The sequence below is a fragment of the Plodia interpunctella genome, chromosome Z (genome assembly GCF_027563975.2).
Source record: "Plodia interpunctella isolate USDA-ARS_2022_Savannah chromosome Z, ilPloInte3.2, whole genome shotgun sequence".
NCBI classification, from domain to species: Eukaryota; Metazoa; Arthropoda; class Insecta; order Lepidoptera; family Pyralidae; genus Plodia; species Plodia interpunctella.
The window spans coordinates 7,583,978-7,598,749 of NC_071324.2; the positions used below are offsets into that span (position 1 = coordinate 7,583,978).

At 33.0% G+C, this 14,772-nt stretch overlaps 2 protein-coding genes across 6 annotated transcripts in view; one reads left to right on the forward strand and one right to left on the reverse strand.

Moving 5' to 3' along the window:
- Positions 1-9,971, forward strand: LOC128683060 (sodium/potassium/calcium exchanger 3-like). 3 transcript variants are annotated; one of them, XM_053768267.2, is made up of 10 exons: positions 1-136; positions 1,001-1,098; positions 1,775-1,990; positions 3,183-3,319; positions 4,098-4,268; positions 5,243-5,471; positions 5,718-5,831; positions 6,158-6,391; positions 7,038-7,139; positions 8,209-9,971. In XM_053768267.2, exons 2-10 carry the CDS (start codon positions 1,026-1,028, stop codon positions 8,547-8,549), a joined length of 1,617 nt encoding a protein of 538 aa, XP_053624242.1. In that variant the 5' UTR covers positions 1-136; positions 1,001-1,025; the 3' UTR covers positions 8,550-9,971. The 3 variants fall into 3 exon arrangements, with proteins under 3 accessions (XP_053624242.1, XP_053624243.1, XP_053624241.1); XM_053768268.2 differs by having other exon boundaries at positions 6,164-6,391; XM_053768266.1 differs by having other exon boundaries at positions 12-135; positions 5,718-5,837.
- A 133-nt stretch (positions 9,972-10,104) lies between these two features.
- The window catches only part of LOC128683061 (calcitonin gene-related peptide type 1 receptor-like), a 30,144-nt gene continuing 25,476 nt past the window's right edge, over positions 10,105-14,772 (reverse strand). For all 3 annotated transcript variants that reach the window (XM_053768271.2, XM_053768270.2, XM_053768272.2), the window contains 3 exons: positions 12,471-12,578; positions 11,616-11,724; positions 10,105-11,254 (listed from right to left, as the gene is read on the reverse strand). In XM_053768271.2, coding sequence (XP_053624246.1) covers positions 11,205-11,254; positions 11,616-11,724; positions 12,471-12,578 — 267 coding nt within the window. In that variant the 3' untranslated portion in view covers positions 10,105-11,204. The remainder of the gene's footprint in view (positions 11,255-11,615; positions 11,725-12,470; positions 12,579-14,772) is intronic.

The following is a 14,772-nucleotide window of genomic DNA, read 5'->3' on the forward strand; positions in this document are numbered from 1 at the left end:
GCTATCTTTCAGTATCGCCAGTGAGATGTGATTGCGGTGTGACATTTCAATTATAAAGACATTTAATAAAAATTTAAAATGTTGTTCTAAAATTCGCCCCACGGATTGTGATCGTGTTTTGTTTGTTTCGTACAAAGTAAGTGATAAAAATTATATAAAATAACATAAATACAATCACAAATACTTCCTCGTAGTATTCGTTGAAGTTATTGCCCTATTTTTTATTGTTGCAATGAAATACTTATCAATCTAGTGGTCTACCTACATTCGTTAAGTGTACAATTATATGATTGCAAGAACGTAAATATGTGCGTTATAAGTATATTCACCTACATAATTCATCATCACACTTAAATATTAGCTAAAAGTCAATGAAACTGCGTCTATTCAAGGAAATACCGTGCCAAAAATACTTAGTACACGTGATACTCGCTACAACATGTATTTAAATTTTTATTTACAACATTTACTGGTCAAATATTTACTGTAGGCATATACGTATATATTCAAAATTTCATCCGAATCGGCCTAGTAGTTCAGCCGTGAAAGCGAAGATTTTCGCATTTATAATATTATATATATTCTTTGGTAGCCGATTGACCGACAACGCACAGCAAACTTTTGGGTATTAAAAGTTGAAATGTAAGTATGAAAGTGAGTATAGAGATGCATTGAGCAAGATTTACCCACATTCCCTCGTGAACGAAAAAATGAGATCCTTACGTGCGTATGAAGTCGTTAGCCCGAGCCATCGAGATGTAATGTTGTAGCAAATATTAATGTATTCGACGGTAAAAGATTATATCAAAAAGCCCCTTTGACGAAATTGTTGTTTATACCACTTTGGAGTAATTCCTTTTCTTTTTTAATTTAGAAATAAAATGTGTATTATTCAAATATATGAGTTGAACTGGTATGAAACGTTATAAATTGAATAATTAATTGAATTCAAAATCCTTTCTTCCTCATTAGAACTTACTTGTATGATTGTTTGTTACAGAAAAAAAAATTCTTAAGTCGTCAAAATGAAAGGGATAGTCTTAGGCTTGATAGCTCTACTTGCATGCTCTGGATTTAGTTCTGCATTCAACGAACATAGTAAGTGTTTTTGATATCGATAATAAGATATTTACTTTTATTTAGGTATCAAGGAAGTTTTTTGTAAAAATGAAAATAGCATTAATATAATGTATTTTTCCCATATCATTTTTTTTAGAAATTACTTAATAATGTCTAGATTGTTTGTCGCGGAGTTCATGGCTAATTATATAATTAACGTTCGGTATTGATAGAAGCTATTGTATTGCGCGCGATTATTCGCAGTTTTCCCCATGGTGCTGATAAGTTTGCCCTTTTTAATAGATTGAAAATTGTCGTTAGCCTAGAAGCCTGGCACAGCTTACCCTTAGGGGCCTTGTGTCATATTCGTCTGGTACTTGCCTTAAGGCTCAGACTTTCATAATTACTTTACTCATTCTACCTAATGGAATGATAAATGACGGGATATTGTTGAATGGAACTTCTCAAAGTGACAACTGTTATGCCACTATTTCGGAAAGATAAGGAAGAAGGAGAGTTCGGAGAAGAAAGATGTTATGTTAGTTACATTTATAGAGACGTCTCTCTATAAATGTAACTTAATATAGTTATAGAAGAATCACAGTGTTTGCATACTGTTAGCATAAAGTCAACATTTATCATTCAATGAAGCATATGTTTTAGTAATAATTATATTTTTGATAAAGATCAACTAAATCAATGATACATTTTTTAGATGATTCCAACAACAATATGTGGCAAACAATTACTAACAGTAATGGCGAGGACGTGCTCATATCTATGGAGCTGATGAGGAGGTTGGAGGAGGAGCGGGAGACCTGGCATGTGAGGCCCTGGATCCGAACCAAGACCGAAGTGTTAGAGGGAATCGTCCACGAGGTCACGTGTTATGCTATAGAGCCTAACAGTTTTCCCCAATCACCATTCGACGGTTAGTAGACTCGCGTCCGATTTGTAATTAATTTATTTGTTCTATAAATCCATATTATATATTTCAAAACAACAGCTGTATGATTTAGTGACGTCAACTGTTATACAATTGAATACAGATAATTTATAATACCTAATAACTAACATAAAAACAATTATTGTAAATAATAATGTAAAAACAGCTTCTCCATTTTTTCTTATATTTCTATTTAGGTCTTTACCGTACTAAATAAAATTGCATTGTGCATAACATTGAGAAATGCTGAAATGTTTATAGGTTTTTAATAAATTAACATTTTCATAGAATCCATTGTGGTTGAGGTAGAAAATGAAAAAAAAATTCCAATCATAACTTTAATCTCAACTTTTAAATGAGTAATCTAAAGCGCTTGAGCTTAGCTCCCCTAGAAAACACCTTGTCGACGATTTTAGTTCCTAGCCTTTTTTGTACATTTTTCCTAGGTATCATAGTGTAGTTGATTTATAAGTACATAATATTCCACGAGTGAAATTTTGTCTTTGAATATTATGTATCAGGACGAATTCTTCTTCATTAAAATTCTTGTTTCTCCAAACACTAATTCCGTTTTTTACGCAAAATATAATCTATAGATTAACGAAATCGAATACCTAAAAAACAACTTCAATGTGTGTGTGTGTACATTAGTAAGTACACAATCTAGGTCGATATATTTCATAAATAGGTAATTATTAATGTATACTATTGGCCAGCATAGAAATGTTTAGCTTATTTCGTAATTATATGTATTGTCACCCTGAAATAGTGCAATTTGCCTTGTTCACTATAGTAGTTTCTATTGCAGCTAAGATTTTCCTTCTGTTATCTAGTTGTCGATACAGTTTCAAGATACGCGAACTATTGTGCTCTTACTGCAATTTTATTATTGTTGAAATATCACAGAAAATAAAATTAGAATTGAAATGTGTAATGAATTTTTTGATGGATATGGAAATTTAGGCTATGAAGGTATTCAATTTGATTTCAACCGTATTTGCTTGTGTTTACTGGTTTATAATAGGTAGTTTAGTGTAAAATAATTAAAATGTGAATATTTATGAGGCCCTGTGACTTTAGGAACCTAGCAAAACTCAGGATGTTATAAGTGAGTAATGAATTTGTTTGTGTCAAATTTGCAAATATTTTATAAATGTTTATTATGACGATATTTTAGATGATCAGTTGAAAAAAGGCGCCTTTCTTCTATATGCGCTGTTCGGTATCTATGCGTTCACCCTGCTTGCCATCGTCTGCAACGACTTCTTCATCCCGTGCGTCGAACTCATTTGTGAGGACCTCAAGATACCACAGGTAATTTTCAGACCATCCTCGCTTGCTTCGGTTTTCATTCGACGATTTCTATCATATTGTTGCTGATACCACGTAGCACGCTGCATAAAAAGAAATTTGAAGTTTTACAATCCAGTCACCAGGAATAGTACATATGGTTCCTTATTTTTTTTTATCAAAAATCATACAGTAGCGAATTCTATTAAAATAAAATTTTCTAAATTCTAAATAAATGAATATGCATATGATAAAATTCTATTCCTTATAAAAATTAATATAAGTACACACACAAAAAAAAAACAAATTTTGAAATTTGACAAATACTTTTTAAGCGAAAAAATGCTTTTGCGAGTTTGCATTTGCCGTTTGTAGTCAAGCCGCGCGACCGGGGTGTTCCGTATATCACGGGTTTTAGGAATGTGTGGATCGATACTGTTTTGTGTTTTTTTTTAAACTATGTAGATCGAGAAAGAAAATCCTCTCGGTCTTCAATCAGCTGTACAAATGACTAATTTCTGTAATTTCATGCAATAGGCAGGTGGTCAGTCAGTGAAACTTTTATATTCGAATAATTATCCAAAATATATAAAAAAAATTAGTCACACGTACAAATTTTTGGCAACTTTGGACTTACCATAACGCCGCTTACTAATTGTCCTACTCAAGGCTCAGATGGCAAGAAAATCGGCTTTCCCAGAATGTTTGATCGTGAAATTAAGTCAGTGTGTAAATAAACTCGAGCTGAAAAATAGTTTTAATATAATATATATATTCACATAAAATATGTGCGGTTTTTCAGAATGTGGCGGCGGCTACCTTCATGTCGGTGGCCACCTCTTGCCCAGAGTTCTTCGTTAACGTGATTTCCACGTTCCTGACCGAGTCCGACATGGGAATAGGGACTATTGTTGGCTCCGCCATATTTAATGCCCTCGGGGTTGCTGCTATCGGAGGCCTCGCTGCAGTGTCGGTGTGTATTACTTTCTGTTACTGAATCGATAGTTATAACATCCACTGTCTTCATCTGAAATTGTAACATAGAAATCTATAAATAATAATATTTCGGTGACCTTTCCATTTCATTTACATTTTTGTTAGGTGGGTTTGTAAAAATCTTAATAAAACTTACTTGCTTTGATTTCATTTCAAAAGAAATAATTAGGTGATTTATACTATTAACTAGTAGCTGACAACTGTTATTATTATTATTATAGTGTTAAGTAGTAGTTAACAATGTCTGCAGCTTTGTTCGCGATACCTTATTGGCCGCGGGTTAAATCCAGCCAAGCGGTGTAGGAGGAAAGTGTGACAGAAACAGATAAACCCGCACATATAATATATGAATAGGAAGTATAGATAAGTATAACTATTGTATGTATTGTATACAACTACATACTATTGTATGTCAACATATTATGTATAGATATTCAGAAGACTAACTTAAGTAAGTTTAGGTTGAACTAAATTACGAGTTGATTAGTTACATAAATCTAATCAAAAGTTACAGTTACGGCAGCAAGTTCCATAAATATAAATGCCTCAGAAATGCTATTGAGATCCAGCGGTATTGAGTTTATTCAATGTTTAGGAAGTTGCGTGACGGCCTACTAGATTATCTGATAGGAAATCGGTGCTTCGACATTCACGTTAATCTGTTAATTTGAGTCGCAAAACTATATGGAAAAAATAAAATTAAAATTGTAATGAATTTAAAAATTTAATCCAACTCACGGTCACGTCAATATAGTTTTGCGAAAAAATATATGTACGTACCTACATATATTTTTTTAACTTCCAAAACAGACAAAATCTTTTACCAAAAAGAGATAGCTTGATGTTCCGTTATAAAATAGAAACTCACCATACAAGTTAATTTACCGTTTAGCCCACTACAAAAAATATTGACAATCTACCTTATTAACAGTTCCTTCATTTATTTTTCAGCCGATCGCTATAGAGAGTAGGCCAGTGACCAGGGACGTGATAATATACATGGTGAACGTGAGTGTGCTGGTGGTAATCGTTTGGGACTCTCAGGTCGACTGGTATGAAGCCGTAGTGTTAGGAGTCCTCTATGTGTTGTACTTCGTGCTCATGTTCAACAGCGTCCGACTGTTCGATGTCTACGACAGGATGGTTGCACGATGCTGCGGAAAAAGCCAATCCTCGGATTGTAAGTTCATTAGAGTAATTGATGCTGGGTTGGAGATATTATTCTGAGTAACCCCAAATATTACTTGTTAACCCCTGACTAAAATCCTAACGAATTAATGTTCACATTTGATATTTTTAAATACTCTTTTCATCAACTTTTTTTAGGTAGGTACTATATGAAGACAAAAACAATCCTACAAATAATAGATTACATAAGTATAAATAGTATATTTATACTAATAATAAATCTATATTGTTGTTTTAGTGACCGTTGTTGTAAATGGAGGTGTCGATGAAGGAAATGTTAACAAAGGCTTTGACGATAATCTCAGATCGAATGGATTGTCCGAGATTGATAAAGTGGCTGTGGTAGACGAAGGTAAAGGTGGATGCTGCATAATAATATTGTACATGCTGATATAATAATATATTATAATAATATTGATTGTTTATTGTTTTTAAATCTTGTTTATTTTAATCGACTAGTGTGTAATTTCATTTAAAATTTTGTGTTTTCAATAATTGTTTCCTTTCGAAATTAAATAAAATGTTAAGGGAAAAAGAAACAGAATTCTCGAGTAATTAAGAAAGAAATCCAAAGGCTTCCCCCAAATTGGTTCTTCAACACTGTTTGATGTTACAAAAGTTTAGGTGTTAACGTGATTATTACCTGCAGGAATGTTTTGATCACTTGTATTTTCTTAGTTTTAGTCGAAGATACTGATCAAAAGACACCGAAAAGTATTTGGAAGCTACCTAAAGGGAAATCTGTTGCGTACACCATTTGGTGGTTTTATTCATGGCCTCTGAAGCTGATTCTCAATATCACCATACCTTCACCAATCAAATATAGAAAGTTTTACCCTTTGGCTTTCATAATGTGCATAATATGGATCGGTGTTAATTCATATTTTGTTTCTTGGAGTATGACAGTCATGGGTACGTATATCCTGTAGGTTAATGTGATGTTTTTACAAGCTTTCACTAGATTGAGATTATTATAAAAGTCTGTGCTTAAACATAACATCTAATATTTATTCGAATTATATCTTGCAACCTAATTTTGAAGCAGATATCTTCAATCAATTGAATCGATAATGTATTGAACTGTAATGTTGTATACCTACATGTTTAGTTTGGATGAGAAAGTATTATTGTGATATGAATGACCTGTGCACCCAGGGTCGGCCCCGACTAGGGTTCTGTTCTGAACGGTTACTGCATGATGGAAAGAAACAAAATGAATTTTCCTTTGGCTCCATTTATGTCCAATAAAAACTTATCACAAAAATGACATTTATGTAAGATTCGTAATCTCCACACACAGTCTCAATTACAGCAGTTTATACATAATAAAACCATTTTGACTTTTGGAAGGTGTTGGAAATAATAGATTACATAAGTCTAGTTGCTTTTGTTTAAATACCTAGTTGCTTTTGTTTAAAATCAGGCGTAAGTCATGTAGTGTTACACACACAATCTGAATTACCGCGTTTAATAATGACTTTCTAATAAAATAAAGTATTTATTCAATAGATACTTATTGTTTATGGATAATATATTTCTTATGGATATGTATTTTTAGGCGAAACATTTCTGATTCCTGACTCCGTAATGGGTATGACTTTCCTTGCGTTCGGTGGCTGTCTGCCCGAGGCGTGTTCGATCTACATTATGTCAAGACGAGGTTTGTAATCTTATCAATTTGTTTACTTACTTGTTTAGTAATAATGTGATGTTAAACATGCAATAAACTGATATGAATGTGTGTGGAGTGAACATTTCAAAGGTTAGTTAAATCTATTTTAATGATACTTTTCTCTCTCTGTTAAGTTGCAATCGTATTGTTGCTAACACGGCTGATGATGAAGTAAGGCCTCCCGTCATGTCGCCGGTATTTGTAGTATAATAATCACTATATTTAGTCTTATCTGTATTCAATTAATCAGAGTTAATGAGTGGTCCATAATAAGCATAATGTGGCTATCGTATTGGTGTTGAGCGGCAGTTCTAGTGTAAGCTCTGTGTGTTTCTAATTTCTAATGCGTAGCGACTTCTCAGCTTTCTGGATATTTCCAAGGGACACTGTTAAACGGAATTATTTTTCACGATAATTAGATCTTTTTCTTACTAAACATATATTATTAGTTTTTAAGTACTTAGATAATATTTTAGCAAATTACTGATACCAACTATCGGAATGTAAGCGATACCTATTCAGATAAGGTATTTTTATGACATTAAAAACATCATCGATATATCATATTCAATCATTTGGTTGCACTACGTTTCTTCATTTCAAAAAATAACCTTAGGATATCTGTCAATTTATGATTGATATCTTTCTATGTAAGATATTATGAAGAAAAGTTTACAAAAATCACGCGTTGCTATTTGCGAATTGGAATTTGTTTTGAGCGTAATTATTGACTACGTTTCCGTTCCTATGTTTAATAATTATGAAAATATCAGTTTTCTCGAAATATTTCACTGCACAAGACTTTTGGTCTTATATACAGCTTGTAGCATTTTTCTTTTTTACAGTTTACCTGCAGAATAATAATTTCCCTGCATTATTAACAACTCTTTGGTGCCCTTGCTTTTTCAATCTTACTAAACATGACTCATCTGCAACAGCGATTATAAATTTTCTTTTCGTATCGAAGGTCAATCCAAAAACATTACGCCACTGGACAAAATCCTTTGGCCAACTCAAAGAAAAGACATGACTAATAACGATACCATGTTTACCCTAGGTGAAGGAGGTATCGGCGTGTCCAACGCTCTGGGGGCTAACTCCCTCGCTATCCTGTTCGCGCTGGGGGTGCCCTGGTTGATCAAGACACTGACGCTGCTGGCACAGGGCGCGGAGTTGACTGCAGTCGAGATCGACTCCAATGGCATCGACTTCGTGATAGCCTCACTCCTTGTGGCCGTCGCCTGCCTGTGGCTCACCTTATTCATAGGCAAATTCAAACTCAGGAAAAGTGTCGGTTTTGTACTCGCAGTTTTGTACGTCGTTTTCATTACATTCGCAATCCTCACCGAATTGGGGGTGATTCTGGACATAGATCGGATGGCAAGGTGTTTGTTCTAAGTTGTTGTTCTACTGTGTGTCAACAATATATATACTCGTTATGTTTAAATTCTGTGATGCCTACATTTTTAGGAAGTTACGAAGTGGCTTTTGAATGAAATTCGTTCTTGATGTGGTCTATTGTGGTCATACACTTATCTGTAGTTACTCTAGTTCTACGCAAATAATACTGTATTTAATTATCAAGATGAGTTTGATTGCTGATAGCATTAGAGATTAGAGTAATTAATATTCTTATGAATACCTGTTGGGTAATATTGAGCTAATCTTATGAAATTTTTAATATCATTTATAATACCTATACCAGATAGACTTTGTACAATACAGTATATTTGTAATAAATGCCTCATGTGGCAATGAAGTATGGGAAAATAGATTAGATCTGACTAAATAATACTTACCGACCCAAATATATATGTAATTACATAAAAAGATTTAGACACAGCACGTGTTAAAACATATGTTAGTAATGTCATCGACTTGATTGAAACAAAAAATATCGCAAGGGAACTCGGAAGGGAATAAAATTCTTTCGGTGAAGTATTAAGAGTAAATCAATTACAATAATTAGCAAGTACACGGTAGGTTGTGATATGGTACTTACCTACACTGTCTTATAATATTATGAGACAGTGTGTTTTAATAACGTTTATCTTACGAGTTACATAAAGAGTTACTTTTGAGTTTTAATTAAGAAACGTAGGCATAAGATACAACAGAAGTATGTTTTTTTATTTTCTTTATCTACAAATTAATTTTTCATACAGTTACCCAATAATTTTCTAAAGATACTGTTGTCTATTAATGGTACATAATTGGTTTCAGTATTTCATTTGGCAGTTCAGTTAACCGATAATAAATTGCGCTAGTGGAATTATGGCTGAAATCTCACCTATCAGCTGTCAAGGCATTTTATACCTTATAAGTCGTACGATACAATACAGTAGGATATCTATTAGTTGTCTTATTCCATAGCCAAACCTTAAGCGGTAACTTATTTGTCTACGTTGCTCAAATGTATGATTCATGTCCAATCCTTCGTCTGATATACTATCTAGGCATTAAACCTCGATATAGATCAATGACTGATTTGTTAATAGATTTTACTTGAACATCAATCATTTTCTTTCTTTTATAAATGTTAATAACAGCGACAAATTTGCTACATGTGTACATTATATATATTATGCGCACATAGATTACTACTAGTATGCTTATAACATATGTAGGTATTTACTGTGAATGGTGCGATGAAGAAATGATCTATATTGTGTTAGTATCTATAATATTTTTAATTTAAGACTAGTATAAGACACGTTAATATATTAATATACCTAACCTAGTCTACTTCATTATTATTGTATTGGTAACATACTTTATGAAGAGTTAGTTTTGTTAACATAAAGACACATAAAATATCAAGACTGTTTTGAATTCTAAATTTTATTATGAAAAATCCTACCTATTATATTACAAATTGATGCTTAATACTTAGATTAATATATTAAATGTCTATAACAATGTGATATAACGACCTTGAATGAATGGAGACACACGTGCTCACGCCAGACCACCAGGAAATCCTCAGATGAGATTTGGTCGACGATATCTGGCAATAGGCTGCATTTGCGGGATAAATTCTCGTCCTAGAATTTGGCCACCTGCCGTGGTTGTCGTACAAGGCGACTAAGATACGTAACATTTGATAGGTAATAATAATAGCATCCCCAAAGAGGGATTATTATCCCCAAAATTATTGACTGACATTTTTCGCGTAACCTGGGAGTCACAGCGCCATATGTAACCGGGAACACGCGACGATGAGAGATAACTGCATGTTGTCAAATATCGTCGACCCACCCCAGACCATTAGTGACTGATTCCTGTTTTGTATAGCACATGGTAAAACAAATCGCTTACACTTTTCTATAATCAGCTGCATTAGAAGAACGATTCTTCGAATTTACCTAGATATTCTTTATTATTATGATAATTATTTAGATATAATGGCACATGTAATAAATGGTAAATTTATATAAAGGAATCGGTGGGTCACATATCTTTATTTATATTATACCTATAAAATGTTTGGTAATATATTTTGATGAAACAATTAATTACAATTAGGTACCTATTATTCATAAAAAAATAATACGTAGCTACGTGTTCTAGCTAAAATCGGTTTTCTTCAATCTCATTTCACTACTATACTTTCTAACAATATTCACCTCACGCCATTTTGAAGCAAAGAAAAAACAAATAGACTAAAATTTTTTATAGATATTATTATATTTAACCTTATTACTATTATGGGATCTATTTGACGATTGCACAATTATATTTTTTTATGAATCAAGAGGTTTTGAATGGGTCCCATACCCATTCAATAATAAATTGAATAATTCATACGCTAACTAAATTTTATCTTTTAGGCAGATGATAATTAATACCAACTATTAGCTATTGAAACATCATAATTTGAGACGTAATTTCATTTGTAATTGTGACATGATAAAACTACTATACTTGTAATATATCGAAAGTTAAAGAAATGATGATAATTTTAGTAATATTACTGTAGTAATCTTTCATTGCAGAGATACACGCTTTGCGTAGTCGTAATTATATTGTTAAACAACCAAACTATGTTGATTCTTACACTATATTTTCCCTTGTATTCATTAAACTTTCTCCTCCTGTGATTCCTGAAACAGAAAAAATGTAGTAATATGATCATTATTAGCTTTATAAAGGTTTGCGTTTTTGATTTGAAAATCTTAAAAAAGCGACGGTCCCCATACAGAAAAAGCTGAGTTTGTCTAGTTTGAGTAACATGAATATTAATTAAAATATTGGAAACAAATCTGAACACTAACAACAAACTTATTTCGTTTTAACCTTCATGTGTCGCGGGTTAAAAAGGCTAAAATTTAACTTTTATGAATGTGTTTTCTGCACTTTCCCCCAATACAATAGCAACGTTTTATTTTATTCTGTGTAGATTTTGATTGACTGCTCATAAGAACTCGTGGTAAGCTGGATTCTGGTGGAATACTCATTTCTTACCCGTCAGAGCGATGGCATCATTGGTCCGGAAGACCCTGGCGAGAAGCGTCCTGGTCGCCACCATCACGTCGTGGTTTGTAAAGCAGAAGAGTACGGCTACGCACAGACCCTGCACATGAAATTGGTGTTTTAGTTTTTCATTTCGAAATTTGAATACAGTAGGTAAATGAATTTGTAAACAAACACTTTCTCCTCAGTTATCCCTGATGTCAGATCCCTGACATTCATACAGCCCATATAAATTAGATGAAGAAAGGGTCGGGTTTTGAAGGACAGATAACAATCAAAGGGTCTAAGATGATATTTAATTTAAAAAAAGAGGAAATAAGCAAAAGAATAACCTTTTCTTGGAGATCAGAAACGATGTTTCGTGAGATTTGTATCAACTAGTTATCCTTAAGGTAAATCCTTATATCCTTATTTAATTACTAGCTGTGCCCCGGCTTCGTTGTGCGTTATGCCAAGTTAAGTTCTACCCGTGTGCCAAATTTCATAACAATCCGTCCAGTAGATTTTCAATCCTCACAAACTTTAGCATTTGTAACATTGTACGATAGTTATCTAATTGGGTAGGGAATCCACAATTTAGTAAGCCGAAAACAGTGGCCACCAAAATCCGTGTAGTAAATTGTGTTAAATTGTGATCATGATGAAAAAATAAATTTTAAAATCTTCAAAATTTTTTTTAGTTGTCTCAAATAAATAAAGTAATATTAGTAGTTATGTGCTAGTGAGCAGGTATGACTTAAATCAAAATTAAAAAGAGATTATAGAAAATACAAGAACCATTCTTACAAAAAAACATCTAGAGGTTTTTCTTTTTTGGCAAGGCTTATTCAAAGTGGTTACACTTACCTGCAAGCTAGTGAGGAGAGCTGATACGACTTGGTAGGCCTTCTCTCCCGGAGTCTCGGGTGACGGCCGTAGCGGAATCAGCACGAAGTGGAGCCCGAACAGGGGAATCTGAGGAATAAACAGAGTTAATATGGAAGAAACCACGTGGAAACGGTTATTATTATTGAATGCGAATCGGCTTGAAAAATGTAGTACAAAACTGTTTTCCGACAGTCGCTTCGTTTACGAAAATTTCGCCGACAGAATGTTTCGTCATTTAACCTAAATGGTCTGTGTTTGACAATGTAGTTATTTTTAATATAAAAATTAAAACATGCATGCGAAGACTGATGATTTCGAATCGATCTTTCAAATTATTTAATTTTACTTTACTTTCACTCAGAGATCTAATGTATTGCATTTTTTATGAGTGTTTATCACGGAGTAAGTAATAGACTTAATTCACGGACTAAAGTTTCTGTTTATTATTACTAAAGTAAGATAAATATCAATACGGCTAAACTTGGCCTTCGAATTTAGTAATTCTTGGCTCTGTTTACTCCGTAAGAGATAAAGCCGTGATACTGTATCTGTATTTTTTATTGTAATTTTTTTTTCTATATTTTTCAAATCAATTTAGTCGAGAGTGAGTAATTGGAGTAAAAATAAAACAAGGCATACAATGTATACATGTGAGGACCTCGATGGCGCAATGGTAAAGTGCTTGCCGAGAGGTCCCGGGTCGATCCCCGGTCGGGTCATGATGGAAAATGATCTTTTTCTGATTGACCTGAGTCTTGGATGTTTATCGATATATGTATTTGTTATAAAATATAGTATCGTTGGGTTAGTATCCCATAACACAAGTCTGGAACTTACTTTGGGGCTAGCTCAATCTGTGTGATTTGTCCTAATATATTTATTTATTTATTATCAGTTTCTCAGAAACGCATAATGGACTTTCACGGTATAATGTCATTAATCATATAATTCCTTGTACATTACACTTCGGCGATAAGTATAATGGCAATAAATAAGTAAATACCTAAATATTGATAAATATCTGGAAATTGTTACGCTTACGCATAATCAATCCAATCTTATATTTTGTTGTTATATTATAAGTTTTATCAGCAAATATTTTTACATTACAATGTGGTTTTGAGTGTTATGAAGCATGAGCGGCGAGTAATATGCACGATCCATGGATTTAGTAAGTACTTCGTCGCAGTACCTACTAATTCCATGGTACTGTCGTCATCAATAAATATTTATTGATATTGATCAATCATACATACTTATAATAAAGCAGTAGAAAACATTGAAAAAATTTACATAAAAATAAAATTAGGCGATAGAGTCACAGCAACAGAGTAAGAATTTGCGTCTGTGCGTCTGTGCGTCTGTGCGTCTGTGCGTCTGTACTTTTATCTCCGGAACTATTGGACGGATTTGAATGAAACTTTTTTGTTATATAGCTATTATGCCCAGGCAACATATAGGTTATAAATTATTTTGAAAACTGGAACACCAGATGGAGAACAATGATGGTACAGGTAAACTGTAGGAAATAATGAAATTACGCCATAACAAAAGTTATTCAGCCTGATGAGCATTTTCTGTTGAGATATAAAAATCGAAGATCTAGAACATCAGATGTAGACCCTAGATGGTGCAGCTAAACTATATATATAAATGACGACTTAACAAAAATTGTTCAGTCTGATGAACATTTTTTGTTGAGATATAAAAATCGAAGATCTGGAACACCTGATGTAGACCTATGATGGTACAGCTGAACTATATAAAGTGTACTTTTTCAGTCTGATTAGCATCTTCTGTATGTATATATAGGTACCGTTACATTTGGTACAATTAAATTTCTTTAATAATTTTGACTCTTTACCAAAAATTGATCGGCCACGCGAACGAAGTCGCAGGCATCAACTAGTTGATAATAAATACAATACGACCTTTTTTGCACATAACAAAACAAAATATAAAATAATTTATTAGACACTGTTTCACGTCAAATTTTTATATAAGATGGTAAATTCTTGAAATGCTACAAACTACTGACTTTTCGGAACGATTACTGGGACGAAAAGCCATAAAATAATAAACAAGAACTTAAATCATAGGACTGTCTGAAATTGTTTTGATTCACTGTGTTTTTTTTTTTTAGTTTTGAAGTATTTATGTTCTTTGCGAAAAAGTTACGAGCATATTGTGACAAGTTGAGCAGTACCTATAAAATACACGGAAGGCGTTGCAACCATTTAGAAAATTAATGACTTCAAGTCATTAATTTTAACCACGTAGT

What these genes read in the sequence shown, in the direction of transcription:
- LOC128683060 (XM_053768266.1), top strand. Translation starts at nt 1,026, where the DNA reads ATGAAAGGGATAGTCTTAGGCTTGATAGCTCTACTTGCATGCTCTGGA. An exon ending in AAAAAGCCAATCCTCGGATT is followed by an intron (nt 5,472 to 5,717) that starts GTAAGTTCATTA and finishes TTGTTGTTTTAG; the next exon opens with TGACCGTTGTTGTAAATGGA. An exon ending in CTACATTATGTCAAGACGAG is followed by an intron (nt 7,140 to 8,208) that starts GTTTGTAATCTT and finishes TGTTTACCCTAG; the next exon opens with GTGAAGGAGGTATCGGCGTG.